This window comes from Lutra lutra, chromosome 3, assembly GCF_902655055.1.
Source record: "Lutra lutra chromosome 3, mLutLut1.2, whole genome shotgun sequence".
In the NCBI taxonomy this organism is placed as follows: Eukaryota; Metazoa; Chordata; class Mammalia; order Carnivora; family Mustelidae; genus Lutra; species Lutra lutra.
In genome coordinates, this window is record NC_062280.1 from 48,201,541 (window position 1) to 48,223,194 (window position 21,654).

General features: G+C 49.3%; 1 protein-coding gene across 1 annotated transcript in view; it reads right to left on the reverse strand.

Annotated features, from left to right (window-relative positions):
- The window catches only part of LOC125095101 (contactin-associated protein-like 4), a 133,870-nt gene that overhangs the window by 29,933 nt on the left and 82,283 nt on the right, over positions 1-21,654 (reverse strand). Inside the window, exons 11-16 of the mRNA XM_047721057.1 lie at positions 18,651-18,757; positions 17,585-17,704; positions 16,188-16,190; positions 13,139-13,336; positions 11,052-11,208; positions 1,743-1,870 (exon numbers count right to left, since the gene is read on the reverse strand). Coding sequence (XP_047577013.1) covers positions 1,743-1,870; positions 11,052-11,208; positions 13,139-13,336; positions 16,188-16,190; positions 17,585-17,704; positions 18,651-18,757 — 713 coding nt within the window. The remainder of the gene's footprint in view (positions 1-1,742; positions 1,871-11,051; positions 11,209-13,138; positions 13,337-16,187; positions 16,191-17,584; positions 17,705-18,650; positions 18,758-21,654) is intronic.

Below are 21,654 nucleotides of genomic sequence, written 5' to 3' on the forward strand. Positions count from 1 at the left end.
ATGTCACCAGGCCAGAATAGCCCATGTCATCCATGGCGGCTCCATCCTTTGCTGTCTGGACCCAGCACTTGGCTACCTTGAATTTGCTCACAGCTCACATCAATCTGCGTCTACCTTTAAGCAAATTCCCATTGTGGCTCTCTGATGCAGCTGGGACCCCGGGCCAGCAGCCGTCCACCCACTCTGCTCAGGATGCTTTCCCTGCACTGGTGCATGTCCCTGGTCCTGCTGGTCTTCATCAGTGGGTCCTTTCCAGTGAGGCCTCCTGTACCCCCACTCTGTGTCCTGTCTTCTCCCCATTGTGTGCATGTGTCATCCTGCATGTGTGCCTGGACTCGTCCTCTCTCTGTTGCCCTGGGAGGACAGTGATGGCCTTCCGTCTTGCACCCGGATGCACCATTGGCCACACTCCATCATTATCTGACTGAATGTCTGGAAAATATTTCCTCTTTAGCCTGTGAGCAGGCAGGATACTCTTTTCATTTTGGTTTCATAATGTGTCTTCTCATAATTCTGCTCATGTAATTTGTGGAACAAATGGGAGTGGGGAAGGAAGATGGAGGAGGGGGGAGGGTGGGGAGGGGCAGCCAGGGAAATCAGAGAATCGAATCCAAAGGAAAGCAGGGCAATCAGCAGCTGTAAGCACTTAAAAGTTGTCAACGTGCCCAGACCCTGGTTGGGACCTGCGCTGTGGAGGCCGGTAGAGGCTGTTGTCCAGGATCTCTGAAAATGGGATCAGTGCACCTGCACCCAGAATGGTGTTGATGGAACAGCGCCAAATGGAGGAGAAATTAACAAAATCATTGCTTGTCCTGTGAGCCTATCCTCTGCCATGGGTTGCTTATTGCTATGCATGCCTTGAATATTAATGTGCCCTGTGCAGCTTCGAGCCCCAGACGGCTGCTCCAGCCACTGCTGACAAAACGAGGAGCCCATTGCAGGGGCTCAGTAATGGCTTGTCCGACCACAGGACGCTGAGAACGAGGCTTCCTAACTGCATGTCTTTGGCAGTAGCACCAAGGCAGATGTTCAGATCACATTTAAAATTTTAATGGAATAAATTATCTGAAAAATTAATTGAATGAAATGGGTTGCAGAATGCAGATGTCTAAGATTTTAAAATGGCTTTGCAGTTCAGGTTGTCAGAAAACGAAGACCACCTCTTTTCCCGTAAGTAAAATGTACACGGACTTTGAGTACAGATGGTGGGATAGAGTGGAGCACAGAACGAATTTCTCCCCAAACCTGATGAAACCAAGAACAATGAGCGACACACACAACAGCTCTCAAATTCTTTTCCGAAGGCCTGTGCCCCGACCTGACCCCCGCCTAGCATCCGGCAGCAGTCCCCATGGCTGCAGGGCTCAAACACGACCACTGTCTTCCTTGCCTGCACCCAGACTAACACCCTAACCGAGAAATGGAATGAACAGAGGAAATTCGCAGGAGTCTCACGATAATCCTGAACTGCAAGTTCTCTGGAGCCTTCTCTGGGGGCCCTTGGCGGCTCTGAGTGGATGGGCTCTGAAGCTTCCTGGCCGCAGGCCTGCCACCACGTTCCCTAGTGATGGTTTGTATCATTGAGTTAGAGCGACACAGCACTGATGCTTTCCCCGTCTGCAAAGGGACACAACTTCTTCATCGGCACCCCGACGGGAAGCAACAGCTCAGCACGCTGCAGCCCCCTTGTCGTCCCACTGACCAGCCACCCCCAGGAAAGAGGCCCCATGGATCTTACTTACGGTCCCCCTGGCACAGCAGAGGCCCCAGTCTGTAGGCTGCAGCAGAGCTTGGGCGGGCTGCATCGGCCACCACGATGCGTGTCACGGGCAGGTGCTCCTTGTAGGACAGCACACCTGTATCGTTGGTCCTGGGGGAGAAAACACCCACTGATGCCGCATGGGACCAGTGCATGAGCTCAGCCACCAAATGCTTGATGCACGACCCTTACTGGGTTTGCAAGCACGGACAGTGCCCACACCACTGGCCTCAGAGGGGGCAGGTGGCAGATGCAAAAGTGGGATCATCTGGACACAGCTGACATCACATTCCAACCTGATGAAACAGCTAACTGTTCTTCTAAATATGGTGCCAACACAGGACTCGAATGAAGTTTTTATGTCTTCTGTGGTATTAGGTGTCCCATGGGGAAGTCACTACATTGGGTGTATTACCTATTAGCAATACAAAATATTCTATACAACATATAAATACAAACAGGTTTTTGCTCAGAACTTTATTTTCATTATTGCTGCTTTTTAAGCACGACCTTGTTTTTATTTTGTCCCTCCTTACTGATTTTATAATTTTTAAAACTTATTTGAAACCAATTTGGGGATAAAATTGGGTGCAATGTTGTCTTAACTGTGGTCCATGAGACCGCGTGTGGGAAGGTGCTTGGGAAATGTGCCCTCTCCTCACGCCCTGACGGGGCACAGTGGCAGGTGTAGTTCCTGCCCTCCATCCGGGAGACATGGTGAGGATGCCTGGCTGTCACCGTGCTCTGCAGAGTGAGCATGCTGTGAAGACACAGCAACATCTCTGGGGATGGTGCGAGGCAGGCTGTGGGCTGGCACCAGCCCCTCCTGGCCGGTCCCATTTCTCCAGCACAAGAGGGCTGTGCTCAGTTTCTGCAGTACCCTCCCGTTATCAGAAGGGACGTCAGTTCTTCTTCTTCTTCTTCTTCTTCTTTTTTTTTAAATTTTATTTATTTATTTGACAGAGAGAGAGAAAGAGAGAGATCACAAGTAGGCAGAGAGGGAGGCAGAAAGAGAGGTGTAAGCAAGCTCCCACCCACCGAGCAGAGAGCCCGATGTGAGGCTCGATCCCAGGATCCTGAGACCACAACCAGAGCCGCTTAACCCACTGAGCCACCCAGACACTCTGGGGCATCAGTTCTGTGTGGGTTTCTGATTTATAGACAGTGGAAGCTCTGATGAGCAGCTAGTGCCCTGAATCTGTAGGAGCAGGGCCAGCCGTGTGGACCGTCCTTGGCACATCGGCCCATCCTGCCCCTGCAGACTGGGAAGGAAGAACCGAGTCACCCCGTCAGTCAGTCCTTTCTTTGTTTTAAACGGGGCAGATGGGAGACTGGTGTGGCTTATGGCCACGTGGTGAGTCCGCCAAGCCTTATGGCCACGTGGTGAGTCCGCCAAGCCTTATGGCCACGTGGTGAGTCCGCCAAGCCAAGCACATCTTCTGCTGTCAGTCTTGCAGACGCACAAGCGTGTCCTGTGGAGACGGGCACCAGGGACGCAGCTGTGGCTACTTTCCATGGATTCGTGACGTTTTAAGGAACTACTTCACAGAAACCAGTCCTTTTCATCAAGGGTATAACAGTGATGTTTTTAGAAGACTAGGAACACTGAAGACTTATCTTAGTGCATCACAAGTGTGCTGGGGAACATAATAATAAAGTCTCTGCTCTGTTGTTGGTCTGAAAACCATGTTTTTGCTGATCTGATGGAAAGAATCATCTTCACACTGTTGTGTAACTACATAGGCCTTCCAAGTTCCCATTTTACCAGGTGATTATTGATTTGCCTGGTTAATAGCTTCTAATGATTCTTCTGTGTTCTCTCTTTTCCTTGAAGGGCCTGCTGCAAGCAGACTTAGAAATAGTGCATTTGTCGTGTGTTCTCACCTGCCTGGAGAGTCCCAAACGAGGACTTTACACTTTATTTCCAGCAACTCTAACACTACAGAAATAATACTTACGACTTTCTAAGGAAGCATACAGTTGTTGTGTTGTGAGGACCTCTTGGTTCTAGTTTCCGTGGTTGCGAAGCTAGAGGGGGAGGAGCTGGCCAAGTGCAACATTTAGTAATGGGTTCAACTGACCACAAGATCATTCAGAACAACATTTATAACCAAATTTGGAGACTTTTCCAAATAAATGGTGATTTTGATCTTCTTATAAGAATTTTTTTTTTTAAGATTTTATTTATTTATTTGTCAGAGAGAGAGAGGGAGAGAGAGCAAGCACAGGCAGACAGAATGTCAGGCAGAGGCAGAGGGAGAAGCAGGCTCCCTGCCGAGCAAGGAGCCCGATGCGGGACTTGATTCCAGGACGCTGGGATCATGACCTGAGCCGAAGGCAGCCGCTTAACCAACTGAGCCACTCAGGCGTCCCTTCTTATAAGAATTTTTACTTATCTAAAAATATGTTATCACTAGTAACTTTCTTGGTTAGTTAAATGTTTTACTGTATCGGCGATATCTCACACATTCAAAGCAGTTGAAATAACCATAGAAAAAACATGGTATACCCGTCTAGGTTTGGTAACTGAAATATTACCAGTGGACACAAAGAAACAAAATTGTAATTAATTGTAGATGAAAGGACTATGTGCACAGAAAATCCAAAATACTCCACAGACTATGCATTAAAGTACAAGATAGCAGTCTAGCTGGGCCACGGGACGCAAGGCCAATGATGCGGAAACTGACTGCATTTCTGCACACTGTGACTTGGAAATGAACATGGAATATAAGATGATACTATTCACAAGAGCAGCAAAGATATAAAGTCTCTAGGAAATGAACTAACGAAAGGCTCTGGAGGCCTGGACTCTGAACACAAGGGACACATTCGTGAGAAGAATTAGGGAGCTGGAACACCAGGCATTCCGGGGATGCTGGGTCCCCTGAGGTCACCCAAGGTGCCAGCCCAGCCCTAACCAGAGCAGTCCAGTGTCGGCTGCACCAGACACAGCTGCAGCTGTGGGAATGTGAGATCCCGGCACATCCTCCCAAGACAGACAGAAGATGAATGACAGACCTGTGGACAGTCTACTGTCTGCAAAGCTGGAAGTAATTGGAGATCTGGGACAGAAGTGGCCACTGATGGCATTTTGCGTGATCCATGCTGCACCGTTAGTGTGATTTCTGGCAGGATGGAAATGCCACAGTAAGGGAGGACGCAGGAAAGAGAGGGAAGGCTGAGTAGGTTTCCTGGTGATCCTATGGGCAATAGGTAAAAACCAAAGGGGATTAAAAAAAACAACAACACCCTACAAACCAGAGAGTAATGGATTAACTAAGAAAACCATAGAATTGATTGTGCGCATAATTATAAGAGCAAAAAAGCAAACATCCCTAGCTACTTTAGAAATAATTTTGTAGAAGATCAAAGAAATATGCATCTTGTAAAAAAGCAACACAGCAAATATAACAATCTGCATTAATAATTACAAGATAATATGATAGATTTGAACCCAAATATGTGAGTTTTATCAGTGAATATGAGTGGGTTTAATTGAACTTTTAAAACACAGAAGACTTCAGATTTGGCCCCCAAACTAGATACAATGGCATACTGTAAACCAGAGACACACATGCACACAAAGTGACTCAGAAATGCTGAGAAGGATGACAAGTAAGTCGGGCGCGATCCTGGTGTCACAGCATGGATTGGACTCAGTGCTGGGAATGACAAAGGGGGCATTACAGCGCTGAAGCCCGAGGGTGCGAGGCAGACAGAGCCCTTCTAAATGCTTCCACTCCAAGATATCCAAACAATCACCTTGTGAAGAAGCATCTACAGAAAATGCAAGAAGTCAGGCGTAGAAACTCGCTAATCGTACAACAATGTAACACGAAAAGGAGACGGAAATGAGTGGGGATGTACAACACCTGAATAACATAATCAGTGGGGGTAAATTTTATGGGCAATATGCCAAAAGCTACACCCAAATAAAAGAAATACAGCTTCTTCTCAACCTCACAAGGGACAGTCACAAACCCAGTCACTGAGTAGACCACAGAGAAAATGATAGTAAGTTCCTTACAGTAGAAATATTATAAACACACTCTGATCAGATGCAGAATAAAACTGAAAATATTAACATTTTTAAAAGGCCCTTCCATCTGAAAATTTGATTCCTAAATCTGATAAAGACGAAGGTTGATGAAAGCCTTCTAGCTAAAATATTAGTAAATACAATATTAGTAAATAATACCACACCAAGAAATGGTGTAACTTGACCGAGTGGAATTTGTTCCAATTTAAATATTAGGAAGTTCATTAACATTATCTGCTAAATTAAGATATCTAAGGAGAAAAATAATTTGCTTATTTCCATAAATGCTGAAAAAGAAATTAGACAAATATCAGCACACATTTCTAAGAGACATTCAGGAAGATGAGAGTTGATAGGTACTCCTTAAAGTGGTTCCATAAATACAGACAAGACATCTATTTCATCTCTATATATGTCTACATCTCTGCTCTCAGTGTCTGTGTCACCTAATACCTTGGTCCTGAAACCAGCAGGTCACCTAATGGGCAGGCTTGGGGACAGACATTCCTACTCAGATCATGAGGCCACGGACTCCACTGCTATCCCACATATTCAGTTAAAACTTGCCTTCACACATAAGCAACAACGAGCTAGAGGACATAATGATAACTCCATTTCTGGTACCAAGGAAGAAGATAAAATGATCAAGGACTAAATTTAACAGAAAATGTACCGAATGAGTAGAAGAAAAATTTTCTGAGAGACGTAAAAGTGATTTGTGTGTTCCTTTCTCTTGGGTAAGAAAACCCAGCATCATGAATATGTCCCTTCTTGCTATATAATAATATGGCATCAATAAATAAAGCATTCTCCTCTATGGCTATGGGAATGTAAACGGGCAAGGATGCTGAGAAGAATTTGGTAATGTCTAGCAAAACTGGTATTCATTGCAGATTGTTTGTAATTTGCCATTAACAACCTACATGTCTATATACAAGACTGTGTTTGAATAAATTATGGTATGTCCACACAATGGAGATCACTATGAAAAAGAACAAAATATATAAAAATACTGAGAATATGTTACCTTTAGTGTAAAAAAGACGGGGAAAATAATAAACTACCCAAGTATTTTCTTATTTATGCAAACATAAACATAAGAAAGATAAACCAGGAAATAATGAGATTGGCAACCTGTAGTGAAGGGTAATGAAGGGGGAAGTGTGGAGGGAAGAGAAGTGGATCGTATAGAGAGAGAGAAAGAAAGGATATGGGGATGGATATGAAAAAAGATGATGGAGATGGTGGAAGTGGAGCCTGATAAAGAGATAGAGGAGGTAAAGATTGAGAGATGAGTTTGGGGATGGGCAAGAAGATGGGGATGGGGGTGGGGATGGAGATAGAGATGGAGATGGGGATGGGGATGGAGATGGGGATGGGGATGGGGATGGAGGTGGGGATGGAGATGGGGATGGGGATGGGGATGGAGGTGGGGAATGGGATGGGGATATACACAAAGATGAAAACTTTGTTCAGTTTACTTTTAGAACCGTCATATTTTCATATACTAAACTAGAACACTCGGAATAAAACAAATAATGCAATAGAGTTAACAAGGATGGGAATAACATAAAATGAAATACAAACATAAATGAATGAAACAAATCATAGATAACCATTTATAGCATAACTACACTGAAGGAGGGACAAAGAACTAGTCTGTGACTATTTTTACACTATGTGTACTAAATGATCTACCTGAAGTCAAGAAAGAAAAGGAGGAGGGAGGGAGGGAGGGATGGAGGAAGGAAGGAAGGAAGGAAAAGAAAACCCCAAACCTTTAAGGAAATGTTAGCTCTATCAGTAGGCTTCCTCTCTGTCTTTCTCCTCCACCCCCCACCTCAAGTTATGGGTTAGTGATTCTGATACCACTTTTTGCAAATTCTGAGACTGAAAATAGAAGTACATGCTTTTTAGGAAATGAGGACCAGGCTCCTTGCTGTTGGAAAGGGAGTTACAATTATGGAAAGAGGATGGTTATAATTTATCCCATGGCATTGCAATGGGATTAGTGAGGTCATGCATTCTAAGACATTCCAGTGGTACTGAGCACACCTAATTCCAAGTACTGATGCCCAAGTACTATTTTTTCCTAAAAGGAACCAGATATTCTTGTAGAAATGGCGATTCCAAAGCTGCAGCAGAGAAAGTACGAGTTTCGAATCTCGTATTGTGCCAAAAGGTAAGAAAATGCTAAAGAATAGACACATATTAACGTATTAAAAGGGCATAGCTTGAAATGACTCCCACTGGTCAAATCTAGAAAAAATTAAGCATGAAATTAAATAATGACAGGAAAGGGTTATAACACAGTGAATTAAGTAAAAATTCAAAAATCCAAATGATATTAATAAATAAATAAATTGTGTGTGTGCGTGAGAAAGAGAGAGCTAGAGAGAGAGAGATTAGGGCACACGTGAAAATGAAAATGTAGAATGTTACCCTTTGGAGATTTGGTTTTGGAAGATGCTCAGCTATGTTTTCTTTTAAAATCTACTTTTTCATCTTTGATATTTGATCTGAAATCTGACTGGAATTGGTTTTTGTGTAGTGTGAAATAAAGGTCAAGATTTAATTTATTCATATGGGTATCTAATTGACTCAGCTCTATAAAAAGGACCCTCCTTTCTGTACCTGACTTGTCCTCTGTCCTGTCATGTAACTGTCCATCTGCCTTTGCCCCAATATCACGTTCTCTTCAGCCCCAGTAGGAAAGGCCCTCTAGCTTTGTTCTTCTTCAACATAGGCTTGACTCTTTTTGATGCTTTTCTTTCCATTTAAATCAGAGAATTAGCTTGCCAATTCACACACATGCACACACACACAAACACACACCCACCCACCCCTCTGAGTTCATTTACAGATTTTTAATCTTTCATTTTATGAATTTCAGACTAACAGACACATTGCAACCGTAGTGTGAAGACTGCCCACTCACGCCTTGTCCCTCTGACGAATAGTGGGCATGCTGGGTGTGTCAGCCCTCTGGAGCATCAGCCTGGTTTGCTCAGGCCAAGCACGTCCTTGAAGTCCATGACTGCCCCCAGGTAGAGGGAAGGGAGGTGTCTGGGGCAGGCACAGAGCATCTGGGGGCCCTGAGGGGCACCTGCTACAGCCCACCCCTTGCACTGCACTGATCCCCTGTGACCACATCGGCTCCTTTCTGTCTTGTATTGATTCTTCAGGGCGGTGGCTGGTAGTGTCCCCAGTGGGCCAAGCCCTCCACCCTACTGTTGGCTCTGAGGTCTTAAATAGCACGTACCAGCTCCCCTCGTACCACCCACTGTGGGCACCCTTCTGCCTTGGGGCGCTGCTGCTGGGTGAGCTGTCCACCTTGAAGCATCTTGAATATGGCTTTCCTGAGGCTCTGACCTCGTCCTCTCCCCTGCCAGGCTGTGGTTGCTGTGACTGCCATGTCCTGGGTGAGTCAGTGCCAGAGAAGACCAGAGAATTCTCTGGGTGCAGGCTGTGCTCTCCACCCCACTTGCATAGAGGCAGCACAGCTCAGCACGTCAGACACAGTCCTCTGCAGCTGTGAACAAGGAACTCTCTCCTTTGTCCCCTGGTTCACTGGTGTGAGGTGCCAGTTGGCCCGTCGTCTGTGGCTCTGGGTTACTGTTGCTCCCAGGGGCTCTAACCCTGTGACTCCATGTTGTGCAGACAGGAAGCAGAGGTTCTACAAGTGGATCTTGGGGTAATATCCAGAAGGATCAGTGATGCTGCATATCCAGTAACATCTTTCACAGTGGGAATGAGTCACAGGGGCTACAGGGCAGGCATTGGGGGTCAGAAGGTAGAAGGGGGCTCATGCTCTCTGGACAAGCCACCTGGTCTTGCAGCTTTCTGGGGTTTCTCCCTGGTGGACACCCTGTTCGTCACTGACAGGAGACCACAGATACACTGGCGCCCCCATGTCTTACCCTGACGTCTTGTCCATAGATGTCCTCCAGTTTCCAGTCTTGCTCCTTCCCAGACCCTGACCATCAGAGCCATTCACCCCTGCCCAAGAGGCCTCCTCCACTCCTACATCACGTTAATGGCCGAGGGTCCTGCTCTGAGCCATGTGGCCAGAAACATCTCCTTACTCCCCCACCCCACAGCATCCCGATTTTGTCTCGATTCCTGAGTGTAACAGACATTCTACAGCCAAATGGATCCCATAGATCAAACTTTGTTCCTTTAAAGGTGATTCTGTGTCCAGGACCCGTGCCCAGAGTAATGTATAAATGTGGTACCTAAAGCGTTGAGCTAAGGGGAGTATTTTTAAATTGGGGATACATTTGAAAACATGAATCCAAGACATTTCAAAACGTTTCCACTTTACAAAGAAGTAAAAAAAATCAATACGCCATGCAAGTTCTTTAGCCTCAAGTGTAAGTAACCAATTTTCTAATTTCAGATGTTCTATCAACATGAGACAGCTTTTCCATTTAATATGTGGAGGACCATTTTCACATCTGTGGCACTCCGTAGGCTAGTATTTCCAAAGTGTGATCTCCGTGTGATATATATGATTTTAAACATAACCTGATTTGACCAGCGATGTGATCACATAATTTTGGACTCCCTCTCCAAGCCAGGGTGTGCAGGCCCAGCCCACTTCCCCAGGCAGCACCCCCCTCAGAGCACCATTCCCTTTACCTGTTTGACCAGGGACTGCTTCATGTCCCTCGTCTCAGAGGGACATTTCAGAAACTATGTCCTGTGAAGAAGATACCTCTTAAGTGAACTTCATGGGGCAGGATTCAAAGCCGTTAGAAATGATAATGAGGCTGATGTCATATTGAACAAAAAATATTAGTGAGTCCCGTGGATTTATCAGGATAACAGAAAATTGGGGGGTGAGATGGTGTGATGTGTGGGTTTCCTCAGCAGTAATCCGGGCAGGGGTGAGCGGGTGGGGCACCTGGCGACCTGAGGCCGATCTCGAGCTGGTGGCTGGTGGTGGGCACCTGGGGCTTGTTATCGGTGATCTGCCCTTGTGGGAGGAGGGGTGTCTGTCCCTGCCCCAGACGAAGACATTAGAAGTAAGAAACAGGAAGTGAAGAAAAGAAAGCAAACCAGCAAATCATTGATCTTAATCATTCAGATGAACAGTATCATATCTTATCATCCTAGATGGTTTTTTACCCTCTTGGGTGGATTTCCTCCCCCTGACCCCTGGCCTGGCTTGTGTAGCATCTCCCCGAACATACACATTCTGAGCAACAGGAAAGCCCGTCTTGTGGACGGAAATCACATGCAATTCACCATTCGTCCTGGTCTGCGTCGCAGTTGCAGCGATGCTGGGAGTCAACGCAGTTCCCCGCTAGTCCACAAGCACACGTCTGGGCCTCAGGCATGGAGCCTGCCCAGTAAGTGCGTGTCCCGTGGGTGCTTCCAACCCACCAACTCAGAGGCGTTCCATCTGAAAGACAGGTTTGAGAAAGTGACTGCTGCTTGGCCCCCGAGCCCTGCCTCCCTGAGATGACTCCCTTCCCTCCAAGACCATTACTAAGAAACTGGCAGCCAAGAACAAGTCTGCTCCAGAAAGGAACCTGTTCTTAGCGCTGTAACAGGATGGTGCTGCTGGGACAATTCTAACCCAGCTTGGGTTTGTCCGACGACATCAGACTGATTGCACTGAAAATAAACAGAAGTACCCAAGTCTCTCCATCATGGCATTAATAATTTTTAATCAGCCAAATTAACTGATTTCTTTGAGAACCAGATTAAAAGGTGAGCTGTCCTGAGGGTTAAAACACTGGCAGCTACACTAGAAGTGACACCTGCTGCGGACCTGAATGCCTGTTGGATGGAAACAACCCAGCACAGACGGGTGGGTGTCCAGAAGTGGGCTCCTTCTCTCTCCTCTCCTCTCCAAGGCTCAGGCTGCGGACTCCCCTCTGAGTCCGGGCTGTGGGCTCCTGTGGGCACTGTGTGGGGCCGGTCCCTGCCGAGGCTTGTCTGCATCACTGTGCTGAACAGCCAGTCACACCTCCACGGGTGAACCCTCTTCCCCGGGCTGAGCGCATCTTCTGTTCTGAAAGCCTAAGCAGCGACGCCCCCATGGGACCAGAGCCCATGGCCACCATGTTATGACTCGGGCCACCGGAGGAGATGGACCACATCTCCACGAACCCCAGCAGCCCCAATCCCCGGGAGGGAGTGATGAATGAGGGCACCTGGGAGGCGCACCCATGGGGCTGATGGGAGGCGGTGCTGTGTGGACATTCCTCCGTGCCGGTGAGTGGCTGCATGGCCACCAAGAGACTCTGAGCACCCAGGGTGTGGCAGTGCCGTGGTCTGTCCCGCTCCCTGACAGATTTGGATCTCCACCTGGGACCGACAGCCGCTCCCAAGAAAATGTGTGGCCACTGCCACCTCCCTGTGCGGCTAGAACAGAGATGTGCAAGAAGGCATCTAAGATGAATTACTTCCAAATTAAGCTGATAGCTCATTGCTGGGAGGCTAATGGCATTTAAAATATTTAATAGATATTTTGATAACACTTTTAAAATTTTAATTATTTCACCATTGTGCTTTCAAACCAGGGAGAAATGACATCACCGGGCTGCATCTTCTAAGTGTGTTTTCTATATCCCTTCTCTCTCCCACCAACAGTGACTCTCCAAAGGTTGTCAGAACACCAAGGGCCTCTGGTTGCATTTGCAAGTTGGTAAGTACTGTAGAGACTGGGGGAGGCAGAGGGTTCTGCCTGGGAGAGCCTGACCCTCCAGCGGGAGCTCTTGGCCATCCTTCCCTTCAACCTGCAACTGCTCCTTCTCAGGAGAACTAGCTTTAATCTGAGGCTATATACACTTTCCTGCCATTTTCCTCATGGGTGAAAAGAGGATTGATTTGCAAAATTCAAATATGAGCTTGTGTCATAAATGCTGTGTGGTCTCCACTCCCTGCATCCACACTGGGAAACTGGGAGCTGAGGAGCCAGTGTGGGGTTTGGTCCTGGGACCCTGAAGGGGATATGCAGAGGGCCTGAGAGCATCCCAAGTAGGAGCATGCATGGTGGAAGCCATGTCCAGAAAGACATATGTCTTCATAAAGAGTGAAGCAGTAGATGGTTTGAAAAATCAAGGCCGGGGCAGGAGAAGAGCAGTGAGGACCGGGAAGAAGAAACAGCACCTCAGTGAGGTAATCAGAAGGAAGAAAGGCACAGCCCAAAGCAGCACTGAGAGGCAGTCTGGGTATGAGGGAGAAAGGGAAGCATCTTCCTCTGGATCAAGCTAGACCTGCACTCCATGCTGCCTCCACCTATGCCTCAGCAAGGGAGGTGGGGTTGGCAGGGACTGGCAGGGGTTGGCAGAGGTTGCTGACCTGTGCACATTGTGGGCACCTACCTTGTGGGTCCCGGAGCCGAGACCTCCTGCAATGGAACTCTAGCATCTGCTGGCAGTGCCTGGCATGGGCGATGACGGCCCGCAGCTGCTCCAGGCTGGCCTCGTACTGGAACACTGCCCAGTGGGGGTTGTTCTGGTCTGCGCCCTTGACCCTGGTAAGGGCTGAGCTGTTGTGCTGCAGGACGGTCCACGGGATGTCTCACGAGTGGAGCAAGAGAGAAAGGAGAGGAGCGTCACTGAGCGGGACACTCAGCACTGCTGGTGGCCTTCTAGTGGGCCGATGCAGAGGCAACACAAATGGGACTCTGACCCTTAAATCATAGGAGAGAGTGTTCTTCCTGTGATGATGTGTGTCATTTATGTCTGAGCTGATCCTGTAGTGAAAGTGGGTGTTTCTGGATTTTTAGCCAGACAACATTCATGGGAGAGAAAAGACATATAACTGTGTTATTAAATTTCTCCAATAATCTAAAGTAATGCAAGGCAAACAATGACTTTTCTATTAGAACAATACTCTTTTCTTCATTGGAGAATGAGCCCAACATCGTCAGCAGCCCGTGCTCCTCTCATGTGCTCTGACCTGAGGTCTCTCTGCAGGTCACTGGGGCATCACACGCCTGCTCCATTCAGACCTGAGAGGAATGCAGAAGTGGCATTCTTGGACCCACACCTGACCCTGCTCCGTAGGACGAGATGCCCTGGCCTTGAGAGTGCCATGAGCCCTGGTCACTTCTGTCTACCTGGGACACCTCTGTCTTCCTGGGACACATCTGCCTACCTGGGTCACATCTGTCTACCTGGGACACCTCTGTCTTCCTGTGGCACCTCTGTCTACCTGGGACACCTCTGTCTACCTGGGACACCTCTGTCTACCTGGGTCACATCTGTCTACCTGGGGCACCTCTGTCTATGAGGCCCAGTGGCTGGAATATGAATCTTGCATGCTGAATGCTGGTGCACAAGGGGACATCGATTCTTCTAATGCCCATTGCTGGGACTCTCTCTGTGTGGTCCAGTCATTCAGCATCATCTGTGAGAAGGAATTGGTTAAATTGTCCCCTTTTTGTTGGCATATGTCCAATTAAGGGGCCTGGAAAGCAGCCATATGGACCTGGTTTTGTTGGTTTGCTACTTTGTGTGGCCCCTGTCGATCCTGTGTGTCTGGAATTCCTGCCCGAGCCACATCCACGACACGTGGCTGTCAGTGTGCATCGGACGAGGACTTCAGGCTGTGGAACAGCTTGACCAGGGAGTCCTATGTGAGCCGCCTGCTGTGTGGCTCGTGGGGGCACATCCCAGAGCTGGAGCGGCTCATTTCTTCAGGACTTTTGCTGCTCTGAAGCTGCAGGAGCCCACGAGTGAGTGGGCTGGGGGTGTGGGTCACCTGCCATGGGCCTCCCCATTCTTGTGGGGACAGACCTGGGGTCGCTGGGGATGGCTCACACTAGAGTCCACATGCTACAGTGGATCCTGAAGCCCGTGTGATGTGGAATTGTGGGCTGCCCTCTGGACACGGCTGGGGAACAGAGGGGCACATTTGTTCCATGCGGGGCTGGATTCATCTGGACTGAAACCCAACATTCACTCTACCATGAGACGCTCCAGTTTCTGACTCGCATGATTCCTCTGACCAGACGACACATCAGAGCACAGATGGTAGAGTTCACACAGCAAGTGAATCCAAACCAAACCAGACTGGAGCACGGCACAGCTGCTGGGCAGGGCCTGCATCCCCAGGAGGAAACTGAGAAACATAGATGTTTCCAATGTGGAAATCGGCCTCAGAGACCCGAGGGCATCACGTGGTCCTCATAGGTACCGAGAAGACATCCCATCTGCACTGAACGTCCTCACGGATGGGAGGCAGCAGCCCGTGCCTCCTTTGTGGTGACGAGCCAGCGGTGCCCAGGAGATGAGGAGCCCACGGCCCATGGCCCCCACCCGTGTTCTGTCCTGGGTGGGTCACACAGGCCTCCGTCACTCACCAGGTGTGTTGGAGACATGTTCCTCTGCTGACACTGTTGGGCACACATGCTGGGGGAACGGGGGGCTTCTGATCCCGCCCCGGCTACCCCCCAGCTGTTGCCCGCGAGGAGTCCCAGGGATGCAGCTTCTCTCTGCTGTCTTCCTGGTCCTCCCTCCCAAATAGTCCGATTCCCGTTACGATTTTGGCAGATTTTGTGAGCACCACAAACACGTCAGTTTTCTTTCCCCTGAATGAAACATGAGCCTTTGGCCTGTTCTCAGAGATGAGGGACACGGTAACATTGCTGCTCCTGGGAAGGCAGACACCCAGAGCCCAGGAGAGGGGGTCCCGGTGCAGCATCTCCCAAGACCACTCCCAGGGCTTTCAAGGCTCCACCCGCCCCAAGGACGACCCTGGACGTCGTCAGAGCCATGACAACTCTCAGCCCAAACATGGACTTTGGGTCCCCGCCTCCTGCTGCACTGTTCCCAGCACAGAGGGGACACATGACTCCCAGGGCCAAGGAGGCGGGGGTAGGTCTGGGGCCCTGCCTCAGTGGCCGCTCTGAATCTCAAGCACACACACACACACACACACGCCTGCACACACACATGACATGCACACACACACACACGCCTGCACACACACATGAGGATGCATCCCCACTCTCCTGGGGTTGAAGCCCTGTCGTCACTCACACGCCATTGTGTCACCCACAGTCTGGTGTTGGGCCCCCAGGAGCATGTGCTGGGCTGATGAGCTGGGACCAGGCCTCCCCCGAGGCAGCATGTTGTCACCCACCCAGAACGGCTCTGGCACAGGGTGCGTGGTCTGCCCAGAATGCTAGGGGCAGCAGGGACCGCATGGCCACGCACCGCCTCAGGCAGAAGACACCCAGAGGAGCTGTTTGCCCCAAGCGCTAGGTGTCCCCAGACACTGGCCTCAGACTTGCCCTCAGTGTTCGTCGGGCTGAGCAGTCTGTCAGGCATGGACCTGTGTCGACACTAGCCCTGACAGTTTGGGCATCTGTGGGAGGGCTTTTGTCCCACCTGCACACCATGCTGCATCCCAGCTGCTCCACACCCTCTGGAGGGAGATCTGCCTGGCTCACATTTGAGCAAGTATTTGCTTAAAGGCAGCAACAGCCAGATTTTGTCTTGAGAATTGAGGAGCCAGAAAATCAAAAATTTCATGGGAATGGTTTTAAACTATTCAAATATCATGAAAAAAAAATCTATCCAGAAATGGTTCTCTTCTCAGGGAATTTGCAACAGGGTGTGCTGTCTTTACCCACTGTCGAAACCAAGCATGAAGCCTGGAGGCTTCCAGCACCCGGGGCGATTCTCTGATACCCGGAGCTCAGAGCCTGAAGGAGCGGGTGGGGGACCGTGTCCTCCTGTAGAGCCGGTGGTGTCGCGGGAATGTGGGCTGGCCTCGGCTGCTCACACAGCCCCTCCCCTCCCGTGTCCATGTTTCCCTCGTCCAGACACCAGCTTTGGCGCTGGGACCGCCGCTCAGCTGGACCACATCTGCGGAAACCTCATTTCCAAACCCAATCCCATTCGCAGGTTCCGGGGGGATGTGAAATCTGGGGGGACAGTGTCCAGCCTTGTGCACAGAATCTGGATTATCTGAAACTTAACAAGGTAGAACATTTAAAGAGGAGGCCGTCCCGTATAGAGACGGGAGCTAATGTCCCACCGGAAGGCAGAGATGGCAGTGTGGAAGGTGTCCCTACTGGGGGGCGAGGGCCTCAGGTTGGTGTGGGCCGAGGGGCGGAGGTGTGGACTCCAGTGTGGATGAGACACAGGGCTGTGGCCGCAGTCAGAGAAACAGATGCGGCCGTTAGAGAGCTAGGCCACCCGCGTCTGAGAGGAAACCAAGAACTCAAAAGCACATGCTGCTTGTCCACATGGACTCAGAGGCCGTCACCTGTCCTGTGGAAACTCTCACAACTTCTACAGCAGAATAGTGACAAGGCAGAGTCCGGGGGCTCAGTTCAGCATCCTACACTTGATTCTGGGTCAGGTCATGATCTCAGGGTCGTGGGACTGCACCTTGCAGCGGGCTCTGTACTTGGCGGTGGCGGGGCGGGGCGGGGAGTACTGCTGCAGATTCTCTCCTCCCTCACACTTGTGCTCTCTGTCTCTCTAAAATAAGTAAAGTCTTTAAGAAAAAACAAATGAAAATGCTTTTGACTTGCATATCCATTAGTTCAATCAGATAAGTCTCAAAAAATATTTTGCTTTAGGATTTAATAGGCAAAATTGTATTATTAAATGTTCCACAGAATACATGCCTGATGATAATGACATAATAATGAATTTTTACTTCTGAGCTATTTTTTAAAGATTTATATCAAATGCTTTTGTTGAATAACTGCTCTTACAAGGGCACCCTAATAAAGCTGCTAACCAGGTACAGATCTACTTACCGGGCTCTGCTTTTGTGTTTAACAGGAGTTGAAATTGCTGACTCACCTGTCATGTTGCAGAACACGGCGAAGGGCTGCAGGGGTCCACTGCCATCCGGGTCCACGTAGTATCTCCCCAAGGACTCGCCCCTGTGCTTGTAGGCCTCGCAGGACTGCTCGTAGAGGGCTGGGGAGAACCACCAGTTAGTCACCGGAAATGGGGTGGGAGGAGAGTCCTACATTTCCAAGGAGGAGGTGAGGGAAACCCCACATTCTGCACCATAGCAAACAGTCACCCCCTGGGAAGAAACGTGACCAAATCTGAAAATGCGGAACGATTGTTGAAAGGCATGTGTGTGATAGGTAATGAAGGAAGAAGAAGAAAAGTGTGCAGCAATCAGACCTGTACTGCTGGTGAGCCCCTACAGGCAAATACGATTTCCTGGCCCAGTGCAGAATTTGGTGCACCATCCCATCACCAGGAACCAGACCACGAGTGTCTGCCTGGATTTCACCTGTTGGCAGATGTTACTGGAACATGTGAACCTTTGTTCTTCGTGAATGTGTCCCCACACCTCTCCCCTCCCACCCTGATTAAAAGCAGGGGGTGACTGAGCGAGTCAGATCCCCTCTGGCCATGTCTCAGAGTGACCTCACCAGCGGGTGACTGGGGACCTGCCAGCGTCCCCTCTGCTGGGGAGGACAATGGTGACATCCACTCAGGGGGGTCTGGAGGCTCACTTATCACCCGAGGATGGACAGTTACTGGTAAGAGTCGAACTAGAAACATCAGTCCATTGAAGCACAGCCACCAGGCGTCTGCCGTGTCAGGGGATAATGGGGGATGGATGAGAGGAGATAGGGCCATGGGGGCTCCTCCTCCTGTTGGGCACTGGACTCTGGTTCCAGAACCTTCTCTCCCCTCCCCCATGGGCAACTCAGAGACAGCATGTGAAGGTGGGGTACCTGGAGCCCTTCTTGATCTTTGTCTTCCCCTCACCCCATGTCTTTGTGAGACTGGGTCCTGGCCCCACCTACTCCCCGAGGATGAGACCCTGGACTTTCAGTGGGTCACATTCCTAAAACCCAGGCCCCGTTGTGAGAGGAGGGGTGGGGGCGGGGAGAGCACTCACGCTGGCGGCACGTGGCACCTGTGTAGCCCGTGCCGGAGCAGTTGCAGTAGAAGGCCGTCCAGGTCTGGGAGCATCTGCTGCCATGCTCACAGCGGTTGGGCAAACACCTGGGAGGAGAGGAGGTCTCCGTGGGACCCCTGGTCTTCGGGAGACATGGTCTGCTAATCGACATGCGGGAACATAGAGGAGTAGACCAAGCTGGCCACCCCCAGCCCATGATGACCAAGTGACCAGACCTGGGCTGATGAACCCTGACTCATCGGACTGACACGTGTGCTCCCCTGTCCACCGGAGAAGCCCGCTTCCTGCCACAGTAGCAACACGTGGGTGCTGTGTGTGGCTGGGGACTGAAGTCGCTTGCAGAAGCCAACGGTGACACTGTGTCATGACAGACTGTGGCCGCACGGAGCATTTTGAGAGAAAGAATGGAAAACAAGGAGAGACTAGGGAGGGGCATCTGTCCCAGCTCACCTACTTCTCTGATTCCTTGTACACTTGGTACTTGGAACAAAAGATCAAAGCCCACGTGTGTTATATTCCCCCAAGAAAAACAAGTAAATCAGAAAATACTCAAGAAAACTCAGCATCATTTACGCACGATGGGTATTTTGCAATCTGCCCAATTAAAATTAGGATGGGACACTTGAAGTTTACTCGCAGGACTTCTGTGAATTTTAACTGATCGTAGTTCATAAAGGGAAGCAGAACTCGTGTGAAACCGTGGGACTCAAACTAACCCCAGGTCATGCGTGTGCTTGTATGTGTACCTAAGCCTATGGCCTGTGATCACACACAATACAGACTTTACAGCAAACTTTTAAAAATGACTCATTAATCTGTAGTGAGAACTCCGTGTTGACTAGATTATGCTTGTACTGGCACTTGGGATCGCTCAGGGAAACCCAGGAACACAGTGACTGTAATTCATTCAGAATGTTGTGTGTGTGTCTTTGGCCAATGCCTGTAGGATGAAGGGGATTCACCAACAGCTGAAGTCAGCAGCACCAGCAGCAAAACGAGCAGCGAACCAGACGCGCGGATGACAGGTAGGACGGCCCTTGTTGTTTCCACCCTAAAGGAAATGCTTCCAGTTTCTGCAAACTTGAGACTAAATTTCCCATCCACGGTAGATATGCCACTTTCTAGTTGACCTGCATTTCACAACCTCTTGGCTGAATCCATTTTTCCTATTTTCAGATTGGGAGATTTGGAGAAAATTTTCTGATTTTTACTCTTATGAAAAAAAGGGAGAGGCTCGGCTTGTTCATTCCATTAGGGCAATTCCAATGTTGCAGGAATTCACTAAGAGCATGAGAGGCAATTGCCAACGGCAACCTCAGACTGATGAAAATGGCCCAAGATTACAATTATTATTTAGATTCTTTTAAAAGAAAACCAACTGTTTAAGCAGAAATAGAACAAGGCCCAGGGAAGGTCTTATAGTGAGAGTCGATAAAATGTTTGGCAGCAATATCAGGAAAGCTGATGTATAGATTCAAGAGAGTTCTAATCAAATTCTTAGCAGGATTCTTTTTTGTTTTTAAAGATTTAATTTATTTATTTGACAGACAGAGACCACAAGTAGGCAGAGAGGCAGGCGGAGAGAGAGAAGGAAGCAGGCTCCCTGCTGAGCAGAGAGCAGAGAGCTCAATGCTGGTCTGACCCCAGGACCCTGGGAACATGACCTGAGCCAAAGGCAGAGGCTTAACCCATTGAGCCACCCAGGTGCCCTTGCTTGTCTGTTTTAATGCCAGTATCATACTGGCCACAGTCCCCCTTTGCCAGAGAAGGGTCATTCCCCCCACCATGAGTGGAATGAGCACATGGGGAAAGCACGTCTGAGAGAGTGAGTCACTCACTGATGGGGACGTGTGTTGCTGTTATTATTATTATTATTATTTTAAAGATTATTATTTATTTGACAGACAGAGACCACAAGTAGGCAGAGAGGCAAGCAGAGAGAGAGGAGGAAGCAGGCTCCCTGCTGAGCAGAAAGCTCGATGTGGGGCTCGATCCCAGGATCCTGGGATCATGACCCGAGCCGAAGGCAGAGGCTTTAACCCACTGAACCACCCAGGTGCCTCTGCTGTTATTATTTTAAGATTTATCTATTTATTTTAGAGAGGGGTGTTGGGGGCAGAGGGAGAGAGACAATATCCAGCAGGTTCCCCGCTGAGTGAAGTGCCTAACGTGGGGCTCAATCCCTCGATCCTGAGGTCATGACCTGAGCTGAAACCAAGAGTTGGACTGGGCTGCCCAGGCGCCCATGTGTCCTGCAGGTGACAATGACTTTTGTGAAGCTCACACTGAACTCTGATTCTTATACAACAAGGACTGAAACAGGACTAAGCTGAGAAGAGACAGAACAGGTGCATGTGAATTCAGACTGAGTTGCTCATGCAAGGGAAGAAGGGGTTTCTCAGCCTGTAGCGTTTATCCAAAAATATGTTAGCATTTTTAGGACGAAAGCACCAGCCAGCCTGTCTCCCCAAATCACCCCCGTGTTAGAGCCTGGCTTTCCTGCCTCAGTGGCATTGACCTTCTTCCTCCCTTGCCCACTTCTTGCATTTTCCTTATTTCTCCTCCCCAGACACACCTCTGAGGTCACCCCTGGTCCTCAGGGAGCTGCTCGTCCCTTCCTGGGTCCTAACAACCTGTCCCCGTGGCAGGCCCATCCTCGCAGCCCCTGCGGACCTGGGGCAGTTTGGCTTTCCCCCCAGACACCCCACCCTGACCACACCAGAATTCTGGTCTCCTGCACCTGATAATCATGATTCCTGCTGTCCAGGAACATGCTATGGACCCTCTCTCTCCGTGGACATCGCCACGATGTCTACATGGCGTGCTCTGGACGAAGAAGCTTGTGAACACCGGAGAACAGCCGCCAAGAGAAAGCTCCTTCCTCCCAAATCCCACTGTGCTGAGGAAGGGGTTGTACACGGCTACCAACACAGTCTTCTCACTTTGCTGGACTCCCCGTGAGCAGCGAGGGAAAGGGGTATGA